This window comes from Callionymus lyra, chromosome 18, assembly GCF_982586985.1.
Source record: "Callionymus lyra chromosome 18, fCalLyr1.hap1.1, whole genome shotgun sequence".
In the NCBI taxonomy this organism is placed as follows: Eukaryota; Metazoa; Chordata; class Actinopteri; order Syngnathiformes; family Callionymidae; genus Callionymus; species Callionymus lyra.
In genome coordinates, this window is record NC_141835.1 from 4,835,253 (window position 1) to 4,860,279 (window position 25,027).

At 37.5% G+C, this 25,027-nt stretch overlaps 1 protein-coding gene across 1 annotated transcript; it reads left to right on the plus strand.

The window, feature by feature from the left end:
• map3k9 (mitogen-activated protein kinase kinase kinase 9) lies at positions 1-18,579 on the plus strand. Its single transcript, XM_087779960.1, has 11 exons — positions 1-603; positions 4,315-4,722; positions 9,719-9,899; positions 10,016-10,164; positions 10,227-10,402; positions 13,565-13,805; positions 13,871-13,990; positions 15,937-16,078; positions 16,132-16,244; positions 16,305-16,937; positions 17,477-18,579. Exons 1-11 carry the CDS (start codon positions 270-272, stop codon positions 17,887-17,889), a joined length of 2,910 nt encoding a protein of 969 aa, XP_087636086.1. The 5' UTR covers positions 1-269; the 3' UTR covers positions 17,890-18,579.
• Positions 18,580-25,027: the final 6,448 nt, after the last annotated feature.

Consider the following 25,027-nt stretch of genomic DNA (forward strand, 5'->3'; position numbering starts at 1 on the left):
TCCCTGCAGACGCGTCGCTCAGCCAATAGGAGTCAAAGTAGGAAGTGCAGTGGCTGGTCTGGCTTAAAGATGGACCGGACGATCTCTGGTCCTCCAGGACGTCTCGAGATGAATCGTGTTGCTGCTCGGATGGATCAATAGATGGATCAATAGATGGATTAAACTAAATAACTGAGTGTGACTTCAAAACCCGGACATCTTGCTCCGCATGAAGAAGCTCCGGGATCGATTAGCCGTGCCTGAGCAGGTGGTCTCTATGGATCAGGTCCATGGACGTCTTCAAGCCCGCCCTGGACGACAGTCTGAGTCCACACCTGTGCGGCTCCTCCTCGGCGGACACAGGTGTGTTCCGGTGGCGGCAGAACAGCGATGACGTCACGTGCTGGACGGCCGTGTTCGACTACGAGGCTGCGGCCGAGGACGAGCTCAGCCTGCGGCGGGGCGAGCAGGTGGAGGTGCTTTCCAGGGACTCCCTGGTGTCCGGGGACGAGGGCTGGTGGACCGGGATGATCGCGGAGCGGGTCGGCATCTTCCCCAGCAACTACGTCAGCAGAGGGCGCATCCCGGAGGAGAGCTCGGAGCTTCCGGTTCCTGCTCTGCACCGTGAGTGTGATGCTGTGTGTGTGTGTGTGTGAGTGTGTGTTAAAGTGCTGACCTGTGTGTGTGAGTGTGAGTGTGAGTGTGTGTGTGTGTGTGTGTGTGTGTGTGTGTGTGTGTGTGTGTGTGTGTGTGTGTGTGTGTGTGTGTGTGAGAGTGTGAGTGTGAGTTAAAGTGCTGACCTGTGTGTGTGTGTGTGTGTGCGAGTGAGTGCTGTGTCACTGTTGCTGCAGATCCAGGTCCATGTTTCACTGCATCTGCATCATTAGTGTGTGTGTGTTGTTGTGATGTGTGACTCTATTGTATCATCAGTGTGTGTGTGTTGCTGTGATGTGTGACTCTATTGTATCATCAGTGTGTGTGTGTTGTTGTGATGTGTGACTCTATTGTGTCATCAGTGTGTGTGTTGTTGTGATGTGTGACTCTATTGTGTCATCAGTGTGTGTGTTGTTGTGATGTGTGACTCTATTGTATCATCAGTGTGTATGTTGTTGTGATGTGTGACTCTATTGTATCATCAGTGTGTACGTGCTGTTGTGATGTATGACTCTATTGTATCATCAGTGTGTGTGTGTTGCTGTGATGTGTGACTCTATTGTATCATCAGTGTGTGTGTGTTGTTGTGATGTGTGACTCTATTGTAGCATCTGTGTGTGTGTGTTGTTGTGATGTGTGACTCTATTGTATCATCAGTGTGTGTGTGTTGTTGTGATGTGTGACTCTATTGTATCATCAGTGTGTGTGTTGTTGTGATGTGTGACTCTATTGTATCATCAGTGTGTGTTGTTGTGATGTGTGACTCTATTGTATCATCAGTGTGTGTGTGTATGTTGTTGTGATGTGTGACTCTATTGTATCATCAGTGTGTGTGTGTATGTTGTTGTGATGTGTGACTCTATTGTATCATTAGTGTGTGTGTTGTTGTGATGTGTGACTCTATTGTATCATCAGTGTGTGTGTGTATGTTGTTGTGACGTGTGACTCTATTGTATCATCAGTGTGTGTGTTGTTGTGATGTGTGACTCTATTATATCATCAGAGTGTGTGTGTATGTTGTTGTGACGTGTGACTCTATTGTATCATCAGTGTGTGTATGTTGTTGTGATGTGTGACTCTATTGTATCATCAGTGTGTGTGTGTATGTTGTTGTGACGTGTGACTCTATTGTATCATCAGTGTGTGTATGTTGTTGTGATGTGTGACTCTATTGTATCATCAGTGTGTGTATGTTGTTGTGATGTGTGACTCTATTGTATCATCAGTGTGTGTGTGTATGTTGTTGTGACGTGTGACTCTATTGTATCATCAGTGTGTGTATGTTGTTGTGACGTGTGACTCTATTGTATCATCAGTGTGTGTGTTGTTGTGATGTGTGACTCTATTATATCATCAGTGTGTGTGTGTATGTTGTTGTGACGTGTGACTCTATTGTATCATCAGTGTGTGTATGTTGTTGTGATGTGTGACTCTATTGTATCATCAGTGTGTGTATGTTGTTGTGATGTGTGACTCTATTGTATCATCAGTGTGTGTGTGTATGTTGTTGTGACGTGTGACTCTATTGTATCATCAGTGTGTGTATGTTGTTGTGACGTGTGACTCTATTGTATCATCAGTGTGTGTATGTTGTTGTGATGTGTGACTCTATTGTATCATCAGTGTGTGTGTGTATGTTGTTGTGACGTGTGACTCTATTGTATCATCAGTGTGTGTATGTTGTTGTGACGTGTGACTCTATTGTATCATCAGTGTGTGTGTTGTTGTGATGTGTGACTCTATTATATCATCAGTGTGTGTGTTGTTGTGATGTGTGACTCTATTGTATCATCAGTGTGTGTGTGTTGTTGTGATGTGTGAGTCTATTGTATCATCAGTGTGTTTTGTTGTGATGTGTGACTCTATCGTATCATCAGCGTGTGTGTGTTGTTGTGATGTGTGACTCTATTGTATCATTGGTGTGTGTGTGTTGTTGTGATGTGTGACTCTATTGTATCATCAGTGTGTGTGTGTTGTTGTGATGTGTGACTCTATTGTATCATCAGTGTGTGTGTGTTGTTGTGATGTGTGACTCTATTGTATCATCAGTGTGTGTGTGTTGTTGTGATGTGTGACTCTATTGTATCTTCAGTGTGTGTGTTGTTGTGATGTGTGACTCTATTGTATCATCAGAGTGTGTGTTGTTGTGATGTGTGACTCTATTGTATCATCAGTGTGTGTGTGTATGTTGTTGTGATGTGTGACTCTATTGTATCATTAGTGTGTGTGTGTTGTTGTGACGTGTGACTCTATTGTATCATCAGTGTGTGTGTTGTTGTGATGTGTGACTATATTATATCATCAGTGTGTTTTGTTGTGATGTGTGACTCTATCGTATCATCAGCGTGTGTGTGTTGTTGTGATGTGTGTCTCTATTGTATCATTGGTGTGTGTGTGTTGTTGTGATGTGTGACTCTATTGTGTCATCAGTGTGTGTGTTGTTGTGATGTGTGACTCTATTGTATCATCAGTGTGTGTGTGTTGCTGTGATGTGTGACTCTATTGTGTCATCAGTGTGTGTGTTGTTGTGATGTGTGTATCTATTGTATCGTCAGTGTGTGTGTGTTGCTGTGATGTGTGACTCTATTGTATCGTCGGTGTGTGTGTTGTTGTGATGTGTGACTCTATTGTATCATCAGTGTGCTGTTGTTGTGATGTGTGACTCTATCGTATCATCGGTGTGTGTGTTGCTGTGATGTGTGACTCTATTGTATCATCAGTGTGTGTGTGTTGTTGTGATGTGTGACTCTATTGTATCATCAGTGTGTGTGTTGTGATGTGTGACTCTATTGTATCATCAGTGTGTGTTGTTGTGATGTGTGACTCTATTGTATCATCAGCGTGTTGTTGTGATGTGTGACTCTATTGTATCATCAGTGTGTTGTTGTGATGTGTGACTCTATTGTATCATGCGTGTGTGTGTTGCTGTGATGTGTGACTCTATTGTATCATCAGTGTGTGTGTGTGTTGTGATGTGTGACTCTATCGTATCATCGGTGTGTGTGTTGTTGTGATGTGTGACTCTATTGTATCATCAGTGTGTGTGTTGTATCATTGTATCATCAGTGTGTGTTTTTGTGATGTGTGACTCTATTGTATCATCAGTGTGTTGTTGTGATGTGTGACTCTATTGTATCATCAGTGTGTTGTTGTGATGTGTGACTCTATTGTATCATCAACTGCTGCCAACCAGTAGTCGGATGATTAATAACACAAAAATGAACCAAAGTAAACAAGTGTTTTGAATAGTTTTCAATAAAAAACATTGAAGAAAAATATAAAGCAATAAATCCTAATTTATCAAATGTTTCTAAAGTTAAAATGAAAAGTTGTTAGATTAGAACTTATTTAAAACATGTTTAACTCAGTTTATTGTGTATTTTTGTTGATAGAACTGCATCAAAATTAAAACGATCCTTATTTCTATTGATTCACTATTTAAAGTAAACATTATCTGTGATTTGAAGCTTTTGTTCCGACAAAGATCTACTCTAAAATTAGACCAGAGCCGATGTTTGATCGTCCTGACGCTAGAAAGTTTCTCATCTTGACCTACTTTCACGTCTAAAATATTCATCAAGGTCGGTCTGCCTCACAGACGGCGGGAAACCTGAGGTCGTCGACGACTTCTTCAGGAACCGATCCCTGGAGCGCCATGACCTCTGACCTCTTCTCTCCCAGATATCGATTTTTCCGAGCTGACGCTGGAGGAAATCATCGGCATCGGCGGCTTCGGGAAAGTGTACCGGGCCGTGTGGCGAGGCTCCGAGGTGGCGGTGAAGGCGGCGCGGCGCGACCCGGACGAGGACCCGGCGCAGACCCTGGAGAGCGTCCGCCAGGAGGCCAAACTCTTCGCCATGCTGAGCCACGCCAACATCATGGCGCTGCTGGGCGTCTGCCTGCAGGAGCCGCACCTGTGTCTGGTCATGGAGTTCGCCCGGGGCGGCGCCCTCAACCGGGCCCTGGCCGGGAAACGGATCCCGCCGCGGACCCTGGTGGACTGGGCCGTCCAGATCGCCCGCGGCATGTTGTACCTGCACTGTGAGGCCCTGGTGCCCGTCATCCACCGGGACCTCAAGTCCAGCAACAGTAAGATTCTCCATGTTTGGACTCCAAGAAAGACGAGTAATGAACGAGGGATAGAAGCTGAAGAAGATGGAAATGAATTAATGAAAGAAGCTGAGGAAGATAGAAATTAACAAATGATAGAAGCTGAAGAAGATAGAAATGAACAAATGATAGAAGCTGAAGAAGATAGAAATTTACAAATCATAGAAGCTGAAGAAGATGGAAATGAATTAATGATAGAAGCTGAAGAAGATGGAAATGAATTAATGAAAGAAGCTGAAGAAGATAGGAATGAACGAATGATAGAAGATGAAGAAGATAGAAATTAACAAATGATAGAATCTGAAGAAGATAGAAATTAACAAATGATAGAAGCTGAAGAAGATGGAAATGAATTAATGAAAGAAGCTGAAGAAGATGGAAATGAATTAATGAAAGAAGATGAAGAAGATAGAAATTAACAAATGATAGAAGCTGAAGAAGATAGAAATGAATTAATGAAAGAAGCTGAAGAAGATAGAAATGAACGAGTTATAGAAGATGAAGAAGATAGAAATTAACAAATGATAGAAGCTGAAGAAGATGGAAATTAACAAATGATAGAAGCTGAAGAAGATGGAAATGAATGAATGAAAGAAGCTGAAGAAGATAGAAATTAACAAATGATAGAAGCTAAAGAAGATGGAAATGAATGAATGAAAGAAGATGAAGAAGATAGAAATTAACAAATGATAGAAGCTGAAGAAGATGGAAATGAATTAATGAAAGAAGATGAAGAAGATGGAAATTAACAAATGATAGAAGCTGAAGAAGATAGAAATTAACAAATGATAGAAGCTGAAGAAGATGGAAATGAATTAATGAAAGAAGATGAAGAAGATAGAAATTAACAAATGATAGTAGCTGAAGAAGATGGAAATGAATGAATGAAAGAAGCTGAAGAAGATAGAAATGAACGAATTATAGAAGATGAAGAAGATAGAAATTAACAAATGATAGAAGCTGAAGAAGATAGAAATGAATTAATGAAAGAAGCTGAAGAAGATAGAAATGAAAGAATTATAGAAGATGAAGAAGATAGAAATTAACAAATGATAGAAGCTGAAGAAGATGGAAATGAATTAATGAAAGAAGCTGAAGAAGATAGAATTGAACGAATTATAGAAGATGAAGAAGATAGAAATTAACAAATGATAGAAGCTGAAGAAGAGAAATTAACAAATGATAGAAGCTGAAGAAGATAGAAATGAACGCGGGATAGAAGCTGAAGAAGAAGAGAAATTAACAAATGATAGAAGCTTGAAGAAGATAGAAATTAACAAATGATAGAAGATGAAGAAGATAGAAATTAACAAATGATAGAAGCTGAAGAAGATAAGCTGAAGAAGAGAAATTAACAAATGATAGAAGCTGAAGAAGATAGAAATGAATTAATGAAAGAAGCTGAGGAAGATAGAAATGAACAAATGATAGAAGATGAAGAAGATAGAAATTAACAAATGATAGAAGCTGAAGAAGATAGAAATGAATTAATGAAAGAAGCTGAGGAAGATAGAAATTAACAAATGATAGAAGCTGAAGAAGATAGAAATGAATTAATGATAGAAGCTGAAGAAGATGGAAATGAATTAATGAAAGAAGCTGAAGAAGATGGAAATGAATTAATGAAAGAAGATGAAGAAGATAGAAATTAACAAATGATAGAAGCTGAAGAAGATAGAAATGAATTAATGAAAGAAGCTGAAGAAGATAGAAATGAACGAGTTATAGAAGATGAAGAAGATAGAAATTAACAAATGATAGAAGCTGAAGAAGATGGAAATTAACAAATGATAGAAGCTGAAGAAGATGGAAATGAATGAATGAAAGAAGCTGAAGAAGATAGAAATTAACAAATGATAGAAGCTAAAGAAGATGGAAATGAATGAATGAAAGAAGATGAAGAAGATAGAAATTAACAAATGATAGAAGCTGAAGAAGATGGAAATGAATTAATGAAAGAAGATGAAGAAGATGGAAATTAACAAATGATAGAAGCTGAAGAAGATAGAAATTAACAAATGATAGAAGCTGAAGAAGATGGAAATGAATTAATGAAAGAAGATGAAGAAGATAGAAATTAACAAATGATAGTAGCTGAAGAAGATGGAAATGAATGAATGAAAGAAGCTGAAGAAGATAGAAATGAACGAATTATAGAAGATGAAGAAGATAGAAATTAACAAATGATAGAAGCTGAAGAAGATAGAAATGAATTAATGAAAGAAGCTGAAGAAGATAGAAATGAAAGAATTATAGAAGATGAAGAAGATAGAAATTAACAAATGATAGAAGCTGAAGAAGATGGAAATGAATTAATGAAAGAAGCTGAAGAAGATAGAATTGAACGAATTATAAAAGATGAAGAAGATAGAAATTAACAAATGATAGAAGCTGAAGAAGAGAAATTAACAAATGATAGAAGCTGAAGAAGATAGAAATGAACGCGGGATAGAAGCTGAAGAAGAAGAGAAATTAACAAATGATAGAAGCTTGAAGAAGATAGAAATTAACAAATGATAGAAGATGAAGAAGATAGAAATTAACAAATGATAGAAGCTGAAGAAGATAAGCTGAAGAAGAGAAATTAACAAATGATAGAAGCTGAAGAAGATAGAAATGAATTAATGAAAGAAGCTGAGGAAGATAGAAATGAACAAATGATAGAAGATGAAGAAGATAGAAATTAACAAATGATAGAAGCTGAAGAAGATAGAAATGAATTAATGAAAGAAGCTGAGGAAGATAGAAATTAACAAATGATAGAAGCTGAAGAAGATAGAAATGAATTAATGATAGAAGCTGAAGAAGATGGAAATGAATTAATGAAAGAAGCTGAAGAAGATGGAAATGAATTAATGAAAGAAGATGAAGAAGATAGAAATTAACAAATGATAGAAGCTGAAGAAGATAGAAATGAATTAATGAAAGAAGCTGAAGAAGATAGAAATGAACGAGTTATAGAAGATGAAGAAGATAGAAATTAACAAATGATAGAAGCTGAAGAAGATGGAAATTAACAAATGATAGAAGCTGAAGAAGATGGAAATGAATGAATGAAAGAAGCTGAAGAAGATAGAAATTAACAAATGATAGAAGCTAAAGAAGATGGAAATGAATGAATGAAAGAAGATGAAGAAGATAGAAATTAACAAATGATAGAAGCTGAAGAAGATGGAAATGAATTAATGAAAGAAGATGAAGAAGATGGAAATTAACAAATGATAGAAGCTGAAGAAGATAGAAATTAACAAATGATAGAAGCTGAAGAAGATGGAAATGAATTAATGAAAGAAGATGAAGAAGATAGAAATTAACAAATGATAGTAGCTGAAGAAGATGGAAATGAATGAATGAAAGAAGCTGAAGAAGATAGAAATGAACGAATTATAGAAGATGAAGAAGATAGAAATTAACAAATGATAGAAGCTGAAGAAGATAGAAATGAATTAATGAAAGAAGCTGAAGAAGATAGAAATGAAAGAATTATAGAAGATGAAGAAGATAGAAATTAACAAATGATAGAAGCTGAAGAAGATGGAAATGAATTAATGAAAGAAGCTGAAGAAGATAGAATTGAACGAATTATAAAAGATGAAGAAGATAGAAATTAACAAATGATAGAAGCTGAAGAAGAGAAATTAACAAATGATAGAAGCTGAAGAAGATAGAAATGAACGCGGGATAGAAGCTGAAGAAGAAGAGAAATTAACAAATGATAGAAGCTTGAAGAAGATAGAAATTAACAAATGATAGAAGATGAAGAAGATAGAAATTAACAAATGATAGAAGCTGAAGAAGATAAGCTGAAGAAGAGAAATTAACAAATGATAGAAGCTGAAGAAGATAGAAATGAATTAATGAAAGAAGCTGAGGAAGATAGAAATGAACAAATGATAGAAGATGAAGAAGATAGAAATTAACAAATGATAGAAGCTGAAGAAGATAGAAATGAATTAATGAAAGAAGCTGAGGAAGATAGAAATTTACAAATGATAGAAGCTGAAGAAGATAGAAATTAATGAGCATTTCTGTTCAACAAGATCAAAGTGAAAGTACTTGGTCATGTGACTGGTCTCTGCTCCGTCATTGGTCGGTTCACATCATCAAGTTCATGATTGACGTTCCAAGAAACTTTTGATCCAGAAGCAGGTGAAGCTTTATGAACGTGATCGCCTGATTGGCTGAACTTTATTATTTAGTTTATTTATATTTGTAAAAACATGTATTTATTATTACTTACAAATACAAATATACATTTCTAACAATAACAAATATCTGTGAGGGTTAATCATTATCAGTGAGAGACACTTCCTGTTTGAGCGACTACTTTGGTCTGAATATTTTGTCCACGTAAAATTGATCAAAAGGCATTTTGTGGAAACAGGAAATGACGCTGCGTTCAGGTGGCGTCGGGAAAAACCAGGTTCAAGTCACGACGAGCTTCTTCTTATCAAGCCTTAAACAACGTTGAACTAAAGTTCTTGTTGCTCGGCAACAACAACAAGGTTCGAGTCGATCCATACCATGTTTCACTTAAAATCCCAGTTTGTCCCTGAACGCATCACGGCGTTCTCAACAGACAGTACCGCAAAACATTCCTGGATCCAGATGGTAATCAACCAAAAATGCGTTTATCAAAAACACGACCTCCTCGCCGGAGGTGATGATGTCACACGAGTCTACCTCTTCCTGTCTCACACACGACTGTGACATCACTTCCTGCTACAGTCGGACTGAGTGTACTTACAACTGTTGTCCTGTCTTTGATCTTCTCTCTTTGTCTCTTTCTTGTCTTCCTGTCGTTCATCAACACTTTTCTGTTTCGATCCAACCGTTACCACACGTTTACTTTTGCCCCGAACCCGCCCCGCCGACAATCCTACCCACAATCCTTTGCCCTTCCCCCCCCCCCCCCCCTCGCGTTCGTGTCCCCACCCCATTACTTTTGACCGTGGGCGCCCCCTGCTGGTCGCAGTCCTCATCCTGGAGCGAGTAGAGCTGGAGGATCTGAGCAACAAGACCTTGAAGATCACGGACTTCGGTCTGGCCCGGGAGTGGCACCGGACCACCAAGATGAGCGCGGCCGGGACCTACGCCTGGATGGCGCCGGAGGTCATCCGCTCGTCCACTTACTCCAAGGGTAGCGACGTGTGGAGGTGGGCACAGGGAAGGGGTCGCCGGAGTTCTGGTCGCATCCGTTGCCGCGGCACTGGCAGAAGACTTGACAAAGGGGGCGGTCTGCGGCGGGGACTGACGGGTCTCTCGTCCACAGCTACGGGGTCCTGCTGTGGGAGCTGCTGACCGGCCAGGTGCCGTTCCGGGGCATCGACAGTCTGGCGGTGGCGTACGGGGTCGCCATGAACAAGCTGTCTCTGCCCGTCCCGTCCACCTGCCCCGAGCCCTTCGTGCGCCTGATGGAAGGTGAGCCCACCCCCGGCCCTCGTGTGACCTCTGACCCTCAGTGTTTCCCCCCCCCCTTACAGACTGCTGGAGTCAGGACCCGCACCGTCGGCCCAGCTTCGCCGCCGTCTTGGACCAGCTGACCGCCATCGAGGAGTCGGGCTTCTTCGAGATGCCGGACAAGTCGTTCCACTCGCTGCAGGACGACTGGAAGCTGGAGATCCAGGACATGTTCGACCAGCTCAGGACCAAAGAGAAGGTCTTTTTAAAATTTTTAAATGACTGAAATCTGATGCATATGTAAATATTGAGTGAGAACAAAAGATAAAATAACATCTTCACTAATTCATTATGTTTAACTATTAATATGAATTTGGTTGAATTGTTGAACAAAAAGTTAGAATTTAAATCAATTACTTGTCTATGGAAGTTTTTGACAATATTTAATTGTTTAATTTAATATTTGAATTGTTTGATGAAAATGTTGTTGTTTTTTTATTTATTGCATTTATTATATTTATTTGGTGAAAAATTACATTTTATTAGTTAAAAAATGAATTAAAAAAATGTATATATTAATATTAAATATAAAACTACACATATTTACAAGTATTTTAATGAACCTTCACACGTGTTTTAATATTAAATATAAAACTACACATATTTACAAGTATTTTAATGAACCTTCACACATGTTTTAATATTAAATATATAACTACACATATTTACAAGTATTTTAATGAACCTTCACACATGTTTTAATATTAAATATATAACTACACATATTTACAAGTATTTTAATGAACCTTCACACGTGTTTACATATTAAATATAAAACTACACATATTTACAAGTATTTTACAAGAACAAAAGATAAAATAACATCTTCACTAATTCATTATGTTTAACTATTAATATGAATTTGGTTGAATTGTTGAACAAAAAGTTAGAATTTAAATCAATTACTTGTCTATGGAAGTTTTTGACAATATTTAATCGTTTAATTTAATATTTGAATCGTTTGATGAAAATGTTGTTGTTTTTTTATTTATTGCATTTATTATATTTATTTAGTGAAAAATTACATTTTATTAGTTAAAAAATGAATTTAAAAAAATGTATATATTAATATTAAATATAAAACTACACATATTTACAAGTATTTTAATGAACCTTCACACGTGTTTACATATTAAATATAAAACTACACATATTTACAAGTATTTTAATGAACCTTCACACATGTTTTAATATTAAATATATAACTACACATATTTACAAGTGGTATTTTAATGAACCTTCACACGTGTTTACATATTAAATATAAAACTACACATATTTACAAGTATTTTACAAGAACAAAAGATAAAATAACATCTTCACTAATTAATTCTGTTTAACTATTAATATGAATTTGGTTGAATTGTTGAACAAAAAGTTAGAATTTAAATCAATAACTTGTCTATGGAAGTTTTAGACAATATTTAATCGTTTAATTTAATATTTGAATCGTTTGATGAAAATGTTGTTGTTTTTTTATTTATTGCATTTATTATATCTATTTAGTGAAAGATTACATTTTATTAGTTAAAAAATGAATTAAAAAAATGTATATATTAATATTAAATATAAAACTACACATATTTACAAGTATTTGAATGAACCTTCACACATGTTTTAATATTAAATATAAAACTACACATATTTACAAGTATTTTAATGAACCTTCACACGTGTTTCAATATTAAATATAAAACTACACATATTTACAAGTATTTTAATGAACCTTCACACGTGTTTACATATTAAATATAAAACTACACATATTTACAAGTATTTTAATGAACCTTCACACGTGTTTTAATATTAAATATAAAACTACACATATTTACAAGTATTTTACAAGAACAAAAGATAAAATAACATCTTCACTAATTCATTATGTTTAACTATTAATATGAATTTGGTTGAATTGTTGAACAAAAAGTTAGAATTTAAATCAATTGCTTGTCTATGGAAGTTTTTGACAATATTTAATCGTTTAATTTAATATTTGAATCGTTTGATGAAAATGTTGTTGGTTTTTTATTTATTGTATTTAATATAGTTATTTACTGAAAGATTATATTTTATTAGTTAAAAAATGAATTAAAAAAATGTATAGAATATTTTCTAAATAACTTTACACATAGAGTTTGATATTCTAATTCCAATAATTCAAAAATACATTTTCTAAACTCAATATTTTTTAATTCATAGACTTTTAAATTCAATATAAAAGTGTCAGCAGACATTACTAATGGAGCCCAGAGCTGCTCCATCAAACCTTTTAAGGCATTCATTTGATTGACACTTTTATACCAACAATTTGATGTTGAATTTAAAAGAGAATTCAAAAATATTTAGTTTAGAAAATGTATTTTTGAATTATTAGAAAAAGAATAACATTAGGTTTAAAAATACATTTTTAAAAAATATTCTTGTTTTTTAAATTCAATTATTAATAATTTGACAAATTCAACTTTTCAATATACAAATATATATTTAAATAATTCAAGGCTTGAAACGACAACATTTATTTTTTGTTAATATAATTATTTAAAAAAATTAAAAAAAAAAAATCCTTTAAAAATATAAATGATTTAATTCAATTATTTAAAAAAAAACTCAACATTTTTATTTAAAAAAAAATTCAAATGTACAATCTTCTGATGACTCTGATGTACTTAAAATATTGAACATGTACTCAGTACTGTAAACATAGATTACATATGTTCAATTATTGAGAGATAATAGTGGTTTACGTTAGTGAGTGAGTTAGTGAGTGAGTTAGTGAGTGAGTTAGTGAGTTAGTTAGTGAGTGAGTTAGTTAGTGAGTGAGTTAGTTAGTGAGTTAGTGAGTGAGTTAGTTAGTGAGTTAGTTAGTGAGTTAGTTAGTTAGTGAGTTAGTGAGTTACTGAGTGAGTTAGTGAGTTAGTGAGTGAGTTAGTGAGTGAGTTTGTCAGTTAGTGAGTGAGTTAGTCAGTTAGTCAGTTAGTGAGTTAGTTAGTGAGTGAGTTAGTTAGTGAGTTAGTTAGTGAGTTAGTTAGTGAGTTAGTTAGTGAGTGAGTTAGTGAGTGAGTTAGTGAGTGAGTTAGTGAATTAGTTAGTGAGTGAGTTAGTTAGTTAGTGAATTAGTTAGTGAGTTAGTGAGTTAGTTAGTGAGTGAGTTAGTGAGTGAGTGAGTGAGTGAGTGAGTGAGTGAGTGAGTTAGTGAGTGAGTTAGTTAGTTAGTGAATTAGTTAGTTAGTTAGTGAATTAGTGAGTTAGTTAGTGAGTTAGTTAGTGAGTTAGTGAGTGAGTTAGTGAGTGAGTTAGTGAGTGAGTGAGTTAGTGAGTGAGTTAGTTAGTTGGTTACGACTCGTGGCGTCTCCGTCTGCAGGAGCTGCGCTCGTGGGAGGAGGAGCTGACGCAGGCGGCGCTGCAGCAGAAGTGCCAGGAGGAGGCGCTGAGGAGGCGAGAGCAGGAGCTGGCCGAGAGAGAGATCCACATCCTGGAGCGAGAGCTCAACATCATCATCCACCAGCTGTACCAGGAGAAGCCTCGCGTGGAGAGTCGCCACGGGAAGTTCCGGCGTCACCGCCTCAAGCTCAAGGACGGGAACCGGATAAGCCTGCCGTCGGGTAGAACTGCTCCGCCATCTTGGATCGTAGTTTTTATCTTCTAACGATTTTTTTTTTTTTTTAAGACTTTCAGCACAAGATCACGGTTCAAGCCTCGCCGTCACATGACCGGCGCAGGAGTTTGCTGAGCAGCGGCTCCAGTCCTCCCAGCAGCCCCGGCATCACCCGACTCAGAGCCATCCAGCGTGAGAACCTTGATATAAAACTACACATATTTACAAGTATTTTAATGAACCTTCACACGTGTTTTAATATTGAATATAAAACTACACATATTTACAAGTATTTTAATGAACCTTCACACATGTTTACATATTAAATATAAAACTACACATATTTACAAGTATTTTAATGAACCTTCACACGTGTTTTAATATTAAATATAAAACTACACATATTTACAAGTATTTTAATGAACCTTCACACGTGTTTACATATTAAATATAAAACTACACATATTTACAAGTATTTTAATGAACCTTCACACGTGTTTTAATATTAAATATAAAACTACACATATTTACAAGTTTTATTTTAATGAACCTTCACACGTGTTATAATATTAAATATAAAACTACTCACTTCATATTTACAAGTATTTTAATGAACCTTCACACATGTTTTAATATTAAATATAAAACTACACATATTTACAAGTTTTATTTTAATGAACCTTCACACGTGTTTTAATATTAAATATAAAACTACTCACTTCATATTTACAAGTTTTATTTTAATGAACCTTCACACGTGTTTTAATATTAAATATAAAACTACACATATTTACAAGTTTTATTTTAATGAACCTTCACACATGTTTTAATATTAATATAAAACTACACATATTTACAAGTTTTATTTTAATGAACCTTCACACGTGTTTTAATATTAAATATAAAACTACTCACTTCATATTTACAAGTTTTATTTTAATGAACCTTCACACATGTTTTAATATTAAATATAAAACTACACATATTTACAAGTTTTATTTTAATGAACCTTCACACGTGTTTTAATATTAAATATAAAACTACTCACTTCATATTTACAAGTTTTATTTTAATGAACCTTCACACGTGTTTTAATATTAAATATAAAACTACTCACTTCATATTTACAAGTTTTATTTTAATGAACCTTCACACATGTTTTAATATTAAATATAAAACTACACATATTTACAAGTTTTATTTTAATGAACCTTCACACATGTTTTAATATTAAATATAAAACTACTCACTTCATTATTTTAATGCTGAACCTTTTCTTATTTATTGTTGTTTTTGTTTTGATTTTAAATACTTTTTATATAGAAAGATTTCATTTTTGAATTTATTTAGCTTTTTAAAATAAGAGTTAGAATTTGATATTCTTATACTAATAATTCAAAAATGCGTTTAAAAAATTGATTTAATTCTAATTAGTAGTCTTTTAAATTCAATATAAAGATTGTTGGTATAAAAGTGTCAATCATCATGATCGAGTAGCTCGGTGCTCCATTAGTCGTGTCTGATATTGAACACAATATTGAATTTAAAAGTCTATAAAGGAAAAAACATTGAGTTTAGAAAATGTATTTTTGAATTATTGGAATTAAAATATCAAACTCTATGTGTAAAATGATTTATTTTGAAAATTTTTGTTTTTTCATTATACAAAAATTGTACACTTAGTTTGATATTCTTATTCCAATAATTCAAAAATACTTTTTCTAAATTCAATATTTTTTAAATTCATAGCCTTTTAAATGTAATATAATAATATCAAGAGCTCAGTACTCCTTTGATATTATTTGTTGACACTATTATACCAACAATATTATATTTAATTTAAAAGACTACGAATTAAAAGATATTGAATTTAGAAAATGTATTTTTTAAACTATTAGGATAAGAATATTGAACTCTTTTTATAAAAAAAAAAAAAAAATTTAAACATTGTTTTTTTTAATTATTTTTAATAATTATTGTATATTTTTAATATATAGTATTTATAAATAAATTCAACCTTTCGATAAAAAAGTTATTGAATTATTTTGTTAAATAATAAAATGCTTAAAACATCACATTTCAATACAACATTTCAACTTTTTAAAAAGTTCACTGATTAAAACCTTGGCTCTGCACAGTCACTCCAGGAGGGGGCGCCAGTGTCTGGGGGCGCTGCACGGACCTGCAGCTGGAGGAGGAGGAGAGCGGGCGGAGGGGCTCCAGGAAGCCGGGCCGGTCTCGTGGTCTGGGCCCGCAGAGGGAGCACAGCGCCGACGACAGGTGAGTTCCTCCTTTGACCTTGAGATCCTGGTCTGAGATGAAGTCTGCCACAGCGTGAAGCCCCACCACGAGGGCAGCAGGCAGAGGTCCTGCAGCGCCCCCAACCTCCGGAGGTCCCCGAGACACAGTCCCGCCGTGCCGGGGGTGCCCAGTCTAGTGGAGATGGGTGAGCCAGTGACCCTGAACCGGACCAGGGATCAGAGACTAACGTGAGTGACTCTTCCAGAGAACGAAGACGTCGCCGCCGACCCGGGGCCGGATCCCGGGCTCCTCTGCCCCCCCGACGCCGGTCCAGAGGACCACTCCTCCAAGAGTCTGGTCCCGGGATCGTCTCCCAAGAAGAGTCCCGGAGGAGGCCGGCGCTCGGACCTGGTCCTGCTGGGTTGCGGGGCTCTTCTGGCGGCGGCGGGACTCGGCTGCGACCTGCTGACCCTGGCACACCTGGAGGAGAACACCAGGCCCAGGTGGGAGGGCTTCTTCCACAGGGTGGGTCAGAGGAGATGCACCAGCCCGCAGACATGGAGTCTGTTCCAGATGAAACCCTCCTCGCCCTCGCACCCGGCCGTGACCTCGCCCTACACCCTCCTGTCCTCCATGTGCGAGTCCGGTTCCGCGGGTCCGGACGGCGAGGAGGTCCTGACGCGTCGACGCGCTTCGCCGCCGCCGCTCAACCCTCTGGTCGACACGACCATCGAGAGCTTCAAGAGGAACACCAGGCAGTCGCTCACGCCCACCCACGTCCCAGCAGCCCCGTGTTCCTCCCGAGTCCTGCGGCGCACGCCGTCAGACGGAGCCATCAAGAAGATCTGCCTTCCTCCTCTGGAACCTCTGCTCGAGAGATCCGCCTTGGAGAACTCAGGTGGGTTTATATGGTTGTGAATCACTGACTTTAGTTCATACAAAACTCTGCAGCCAGAATTCTGAGCCGCTCTAGTAGAAGAACTCACATTTCTCCGATCCTTAAAACTCTTCACTGGCTGCCAGTTTCTTTCAGGATCAACTTTAAAATTCTGGTTCTTACTTTCAGATCTATTCATGGTCAGACCTTCCATCAGTAGATTCTGATCCAGACTTACACCCCAGCTCGGGCTCTGAGGTCTGTGGATCAGAATCTACTGATGGTTCCTTCAAGAAACATCTGAAAACACTTTTATTTGTTCAGGCTTTTCCTTGATTTTCTGGAACTCCTGTGTTGTTCTCAGTATTATCTTGATCTTTAAAGTATTTATTTTATTGAATATTGTTTTGATTGTTTAAGCGCTTTGTGACCCTGGTCTGGAAAAGCGCCATATAAATACAAATCACTTACTTACTTACTTACTTTATATGTTAGATTTAAAAAAAAATAATAAAAAGTTTCAATTTTTAAATGTTTAAATCCACTTTATTTGGTCACAGGAGGCTTTAGATTCAAGGAAGACCCTCCTGAGGTGCCTCGTCTTCCAGACCCGGACCTGGTCTTTCCCCCGACCCCGCGGCGCCGCTGTGCACCAGAAAGGCCCAAAACCTTGGACTTCGTGGCGCGACCCCGACCCTCCGCCCGCACCCGCTGCGACGTGTTCCGCTGCCGGGAGCTGGGCCTCGGCGAGGGCGACTCGCCCGCCCACACCACGAGCACAGAGACTCCGCCCACGCTGGAGTTCGGGAAGAACCCGGCGGTGCCGCCCACCCCTCTGGACCCCTCCCCGCCCCGCAGGAACCTGCTGGACCAGCAGGACGAGGGGCAGAGTCGAGACGGGACCGTGGCCCTCTGCAGGCCCGAGGTGGGCCGCTCCAAAGAATCGTCCCAGCTAGCCGGGTTCTGGTCGTGACTGAAGCAACGATCGCATCATTTGTACTTTTACTCGTCACCGTGTTCACAGTTCAATTCACCAAGAAACACAAAATCCCTCGAGTCAAAGATTGTGTATTTAATGAAGTGTACTTTGAGAAAGCGTCATGAATGTAAAGCATCAGGTTTAATTTTGTGTCAAATAATCTTTTGCCTCAACATGAAATACTACAGAAACTTTATTAATTTATTTGTTTTATCGAAAGAATACCACAGTTTTATTATGTTTGCCTTTATTTTATGTATCTCTACTTACAGTCGTGACGAAATATGCAACTAAATATTGTTTTTTTACGTTACTATTCTTGCATTAATTCATCGAGCATGACAGACACACCGCGAGTATTATATATAGTTGACATGAGCCAAGCGCAGTTCCGGCGGTGACGTCAGAGTTGCGCGACACGATAGAAAAGCTAGAATTCATTATCTCTGTCTTAACTGTGACGCACAAAAAGTTCGTTAAACACTATTTCGTGCACCTTGAAGAAGCTCTCGACTGTTCCCAGCATCCAAAGCTACCGTTGACCTTGGGACGCGTTTTATTTGAATGCACTGTTCGTTGTATGTGGTTATGATGAATGTAGTTGCGCCTCCTGTCCAGCGGGAGTCACTGTTGCATCGTTTGTCACCGTTTCATGACCGTTGTTTTCGTATAAAAAAAAATAAAATGTCGACGATAATATGAAATGACTCACTATTTAAAGAATAGCAATATTATTATTATTATATGGTTTAAAAAAATGTTGTTTGTGCGACGAAGGAAGAAAATGAAAGAAAAATACTCTTAACTCGTTACATGGAGACGAGATTTTGAAGGTAAATATTTGTTTCAATTTATAGATGTACATACAGTAGTGGGAATATCTGTATTTGTCTTATATTTCACATTAATATTATAAATATTATTAATAATGATAGTTTAACTTCTACAGGAATTATAACACATTTATAAATATAATTTCTTTTTGCGCATGTTACACAGCTGCCTTAACTGAAATAGAATAAACTCTTTTAATGTCAAAAATAGACGTAATACATTATCAGTATCATTCTTGGACAGACGTCTCATCGCAGTTCTGTGTCTGTTTCTCTTTCTCTGCTCGTCTGATCCCTGGCAACCCACCTCGTCGTCCGTCCGTGACACTTGATCTGTCATTCATATTATCTTTTACCTCAAACCATATTTCTTGAATTTGATGGTTTTTTAAATGCCTCAGGCTCCAGTTTAAGACTGAGACGAGTATATAGAGACAATAGATATCGAAAAAATATCAATATCTTGATATTGGCTCGGCGATACGTACATGGAAAACCTGCGATAATTGATAATTGATAATCATTTTTTGTTGTATAAATCAAGCATTTCTTAAATACACACTTCGACCAATCAGTGTCACGTTCTGTAAAGTTGTCAATTTGTACTTCTATGTCTCGTTGTTGTTTACGTCTCCGTCTGTCTGTGAACTGTGCGGCGCAGCTTGTTAGGCTCGGTTGCTATGGCGACGTAATACTAACTCCTGATCTAGTCAAACACTAGTGATCCAGTGAAGTAATACTAACTTATGATCTAGTCAAACACTAGTGATCCAGTGAAGTAATACTAACTCCTGATCTAGTCAAACACTAGTGATCCAGTGAAGTAATACTAACTTATGATCTAGTCAAACACTAGTGATCCAGTCACTCGTCTCTTTCAACCTCCTTTGTTAAAGCAACATATTGTAAGAACTTTTCATCTCGTCTCAGTTGTTTTCTTAGAAGATCGTGAACTTCCAAACAAACCTGTCCGTCTTCACCGTATGCTAACGAGCTAAGTTGTTAGCGTCATTTAGAAAGTGTTATAAACAAGTGTGAACCTGTCCGTCTTCACCGTATGCTAACGAGCTAAGTTGTTAGCGTTATAAAGTGTTATGTGTGCGTGTACAAGGAGGTGGATTTATTTTTGTTTTGGTGATACCGCGACGCGCCGGCGGCTCCTCTCTGATGTCGCTCAATTTGGTTGGAAACTGATGCAAGTCCCGCGAGACTGAGCGTTAGAAGTGATACTTTTTCTACGATCATGTCGGCACCGAAGCACGGAAATAAATGAAAGGGAAAATTGCATCGTTTTCCTTCTATAAACCCCTGAACCTACAATACAGTACTCGCTCCTACGGCTACATTTTTAGGTGAAAGAAAAAATATATCGCATTAATATCGATATCGCACTTTAAGACAATAATATCATTATCGCACTTATTTCCAATATCATGCAGCTCTATACTCCAGTGATGTCACTCTCTGACCAATCATTGTCCGGCAGTCATTTGACGTGACTTTCTCAGTCGGTTCTCTTGGAACCAGAGCGGAGCAGGTACTAAAAAAGTAACTCTGCGTACTACACACAAAAAAACTGTGTATACAAAAATGGTTGCATAGGTTTTTATGGTGACAAAAGAGCTGAGCTGAAAGGCAAAGATCTTCACATATGGATGTGTTATTCCATCGTCGCATGTTTCTGCCGCAGGATCTTTAAACCATGAGGGTCTCAGGTGCGGGTCCTCCTGGATCAAGACCACTAACAGGCCTGCAGCTGCTCAGACCCCTCACCTTGAGACCCGTTAGACTCCCTCGGACTGTTTGATATTCGAACGACGGTCTCGGGAGACTCCGCCCACTGAAGCTCGTGAATATTCATCAAGATTTATGTGTTTGGGTTTACGGGCTGGATTCATGGATTCATGGAGCAGAAGCAGATGAGACTCCCACACAAGCTGACCTTGGTTTGTGTGGAAGCAGCTGGTGATGAAGAGGAGACACGTCTAGTTACACAATGAATCCACTGAAACAAACTGATGTTTTCAACATTTTCACAATAGTTATTTTTGCATTATTCTATCGTCTTTTTATGATTTTTTTTTTTTTAATAAACGTCACATTTCTAAATTTGTATTTTTATTCATTTCCTGATTTTGTTTTTTGAATTACTGGATTTCTTTTTGCACCAACTGACTGGGCTGTGTATTGAAAACAATCTTTTGATATGATACAGTTTCAACGATACAAAATATTGTGTAGTATTGTCGAGTACTTGACTCTGGTGTTGTGATAGTGTAGTAACAAGTATATATGTGTAATATTGTCCAGTACTTGACTCTGGTGTTGTGATAGTGTAGTAACAAGTATATATGTGTAATATTGTCCAGTACTTGACTCTGGTGTTGTGATAGTGTAGTAACAAGTATATATGTGTAATATTGTCCAGTACTTGACTCTGGTGTTGTGATAGTGTAGTAACAAGTATATCTGGCCTTTATGGAAGAGTGGCAAGAAGAAAGACATTTCTCAAAGATATCCATAAAAAGTCTTGTTTAAAGTTTGCCACAAGCCACCTGGGAGACACACCAAACATGTGGAAGAAGGTGCTCTGGTCAGATGAAACCAAAATCGAACTTTTTGGCCACAATGCAAATCGATATGTTTGGCGTAAAAGCAACACAGCTCATCACCCTGAACACACCATCCCCACTGTCAAACATGGTGGTGGCAGCATCATGGTTTGGGCCTGCTTTTTTTCAGCAGGGACAGGGAAGATGGCTAAAATTGATGGGAAGATGGATGGAGCCAAATACAGGACCATTCTGGAAGAAAACCTGTTGGAGTCTGCAAAAGACCTGAGACTGGGACGGAGATTTATCTTCCAACAGGACAATGATCCAAAACATAAAGCCAAATCTACAATGGAATGGTTCACAAATAGACGTATCCAGGTGTTAGAATGGCCAAGTCAAAGTCCAGACCTGAATCCAATCGAGAATCTGTGGAAAGAGCTGAACACTGCTGTTCACAAACGCTCTCCATCCAACCTCACTGAGCTCCAGCTGTTTTGCAAGGAAGAATGGGCAAGAATTCCAGTCTCTCGATGTGCAAAACTGATAGAGACATACCCCAAGAGACTTGCAGCTGTAATTGCAGCAAAAGGTGGCGCTACAAGGTATTAGCGCCGAATAATATTGCACGCCCCACTTTTCAGTTTTTTATTTGTTAAAAAAGTTTAAATTATCCAATAAATTTCGTTCCACTTCACTATTGTGTCCCACTTGTTGTTGATTCTTGACAAAAAATTAAAATTTTATATCTTTATGTTTGAAGCCTGAAATGTGGCGAAATGTTGAAATGTTCAAGGGGCCGAATACTTTCACAAGGCACTGTATGTGTAGTATTGTCCAGTACTTGACTCTGGTGTTGTGATAGTGTAGTAACAAGTATATATGTGTAGTATTGTCCAGTACTTGACTCTGGTGTTGTGATAGTGTAGTAACACGTATATATGTGTAGTATTGTCCAGTACTTGACTCTGGTGTTGTGATACTGTAGTAACAAGTATATACTGTATGTGAAGTATTGCCCAGTACTTGACTCTGGTGTTGTGATAGTGTAGTAACAAGTATATATGTGTAGTATTGTCGAGTACTTGACTCTGATGTTGTGATAGTGCAGTAACAAGTATATATGTGTAGTATTGTCCAGTACTTGACTCTGGTGTTGTGATAGTGTAGTAACAAGTATATATGTGTAGTATTGTCCAGTACTTGACTCTGGTGTTGTGATAGTGTAGTAACACGTATATATGTGTAGTATTGTCCAGTACTTGACTCTGGTGTTGTGATACTGTAGTAACAAGTATATACTGTATGTGAAGTATTGCCCAGTACTTGACTCTGGTGTTGTGATAGTGTAGTAACAAGTATATATGTGTAGTATTGTCGAGTACTTGACTCTGATGTTGTGATAGTGCAGTAACAAGTATATATGTGTAGTATTGTCCAGTACTTGACTCTGGTGTTGTGATAGTGTAGTAACAAGTATATATGTGTAGTATTGTCCAGTACTTGACTCTGGTGTTGTGATAGTGTAGTAACAAGTATATATGTGTAGTATTGTCCAGTACTTGACTCTGGTGTTGTGATAGTGTAGTAACAAGTATATATGTGTAGTATTGTCCAGTACTTGACTCTGGTATTGTGATAGTGCAGTAACAAGTATATATGTGTAGTATTGTCCAGTACTTGACTCTGGTGTTGTGATAGTGTAGTAACAAGTATATATGTGTAGTATTGCCCAGTACTTGACTCTGGTGTTGTGATAGTGTAGTAACAAGTATATATGTGTAGTATTGTCCAGTACTTGACTCTGGTATTGTGATAGTGCAGTAACAAGTATATATGTGTAGTATTGTTCAGTACTTGACTCTGGTATTGTGATAGTGCAGTAACAAGTATATATGTGTAGTATTGTCCAGTACTTGACTCTGGTGTTGTGATAGTGTAGTAACAAGTATATATGTGTAGTATTGTCCAGTACTTGACTCTGGTGTTGTGATAGTGTAGTAACAAGTATATATGTGTAGTATTGTCCAGTACTTGACTCTGGTGTTGTGATAGTGTAGTAACAAGTATATATGTGTAGTATTGTCCAGTACTTGACTCTGGTGTTGTGATAGTGTAGTAACAAGTATATATGTGTAGTATTGTCCAGTACTTGACTCTGGTGTTGTGATAGTGTAGTAACAAGTATATATGTGTAGTATTGTCCAGTACTTGACTCTGGTGTTGCGATAGTGTAGTAACAAGTATATATGTGTAATATTGTCCAGTACTTGACTCTGGTGTTGTGATAGTGTAGTAACAAGTTTATATGTGTAGTATTGTCCAGTACTTGACTCTGGTGTTGTAGTATTTACAGACCACATGACTCTTGACGAAGTCGTAACTACTTTCATTTGTTTTCTAACAAAAATATGTCCAAACATCAGCTTTAAAAACTGCTGGACTCACTGTATCTTCTTATACTCAGTCATCACTATATCCTCTCGTCCTCAGTCATCGCCTCATTCTTCCTTTAGCTGTGGAGGATAAAAGGACAAAAATGTTAATTGTTAGTGAAAATTAAAAAAGTCATAAAGAAAATCAGGCGCCTGATTGGCGACACCTGGAATTACCTGAAGGTTAAAAAAGAGTCAATAGCAACAAAGAAATACGTTTAAGAAATAAAGAAAGAAATGTTTTGTCTGCGCAGAAAATGTTCTGTCACAATTTTTTTCAGATTTCTCGGCCGGACTTGTTTTCTTTACCTGATAAAAAAAAGTAAAAATAACATTTAACATTTTCAGAATATAACAGTCTCTGCGTTGATTGAGTTTTTTAGTTTTTTAGTTTTTTTCAGGTCATTGTAGCTCACAGGTGCAGCCAATCTGGCGCCTGATCTGCAGCACCTGTGACCTTTATTTCCTGGAATCATTGTTACAACAAAGAAATAATCTACCAAAAACAAATCTCTTTACTTTAGTCTTAGGATGATTAAATATATTACAGGCTTTTTTATTATTCTGTTTTAAACTGGTAGGACGAAATATATATATATATATATTTTCAAATAACCAGAGTCTTTTCTTCATTTTTATTTTATTTTTAAATTTATGTCATGTCTCTTTGTGTTTCTTCCACAGGTGTACAGGACTGGACTAATGGCTACGTTCAAATATATATATGTACATTTTTAGCTGCAATAAAAAATGGTCGAGGAAAATCTCTTTAAAGGCCATCGAGGTATTTATCTGGTATTTGGCAACCCTGTGTTCTCGATCACGACCATATGTCGCTGGTCACCTGCTGGTGGGATTAAGATCCACCTGCTCGCTGTTGTTGGACGAGCAGAAGAAGAAGAAGGTTTTAATGGTGATGTTGAAAATCAACTAAATACATTTTTTTTCACCTCATTTTAAGCAGGTTTTAGCAAGTGTCCCTCAGAGTGTGAAGCCCCTCGAGGACACTCAACCAGGTTGTCATAACTGAAGGAGCCAGAAGGTCTACGAGAAAATGGAAACACATTCATCCGTCTCCATTGACCTGTGACCTTTGACCCCTCGCTCCTCAAGCGCTCCTCAAAATATGGACGTGAAGAGATGGAAACATCTTATCAGCTGATCTGGAGCCGATCCAGACTCCAGGATGCACGTCTGGAGTCTTCGGGCTCCGGAGCTGGATTTGAGTGGATCAAAGGTCACAAACGCTCGTCTATTCCTGACGCTTCCATCCTGGTGCGACCGGCCTCGACCTGCCCGTGTGGAAAACTAT

Excerpts from the sequence above, each read along its gene's own strand:
- map3k9 (XM_087779960.1), top strand. The coding sequence starts at position 270 with ATGGACGTCTTCAAGCCCGCCCTGGACGACAGTCTGAGTCCACACCTG. Across the intron at positions 604-4,314 it reads TCCGGTTCCTGCTCTGCACC|ATATCGATTTTTCCGAGCTG; the intron begins GTGAGTGTGATG and ends CTTCTCTCCCAG. Across the intron at positions 10,165-10,226 it reads CTTCGTGCGCCTGATGGAAG|ACTGCTGGAGTCAGGACCCG; the intron begins GTGAGCCCACCC and ends CCCCCCTTACAG.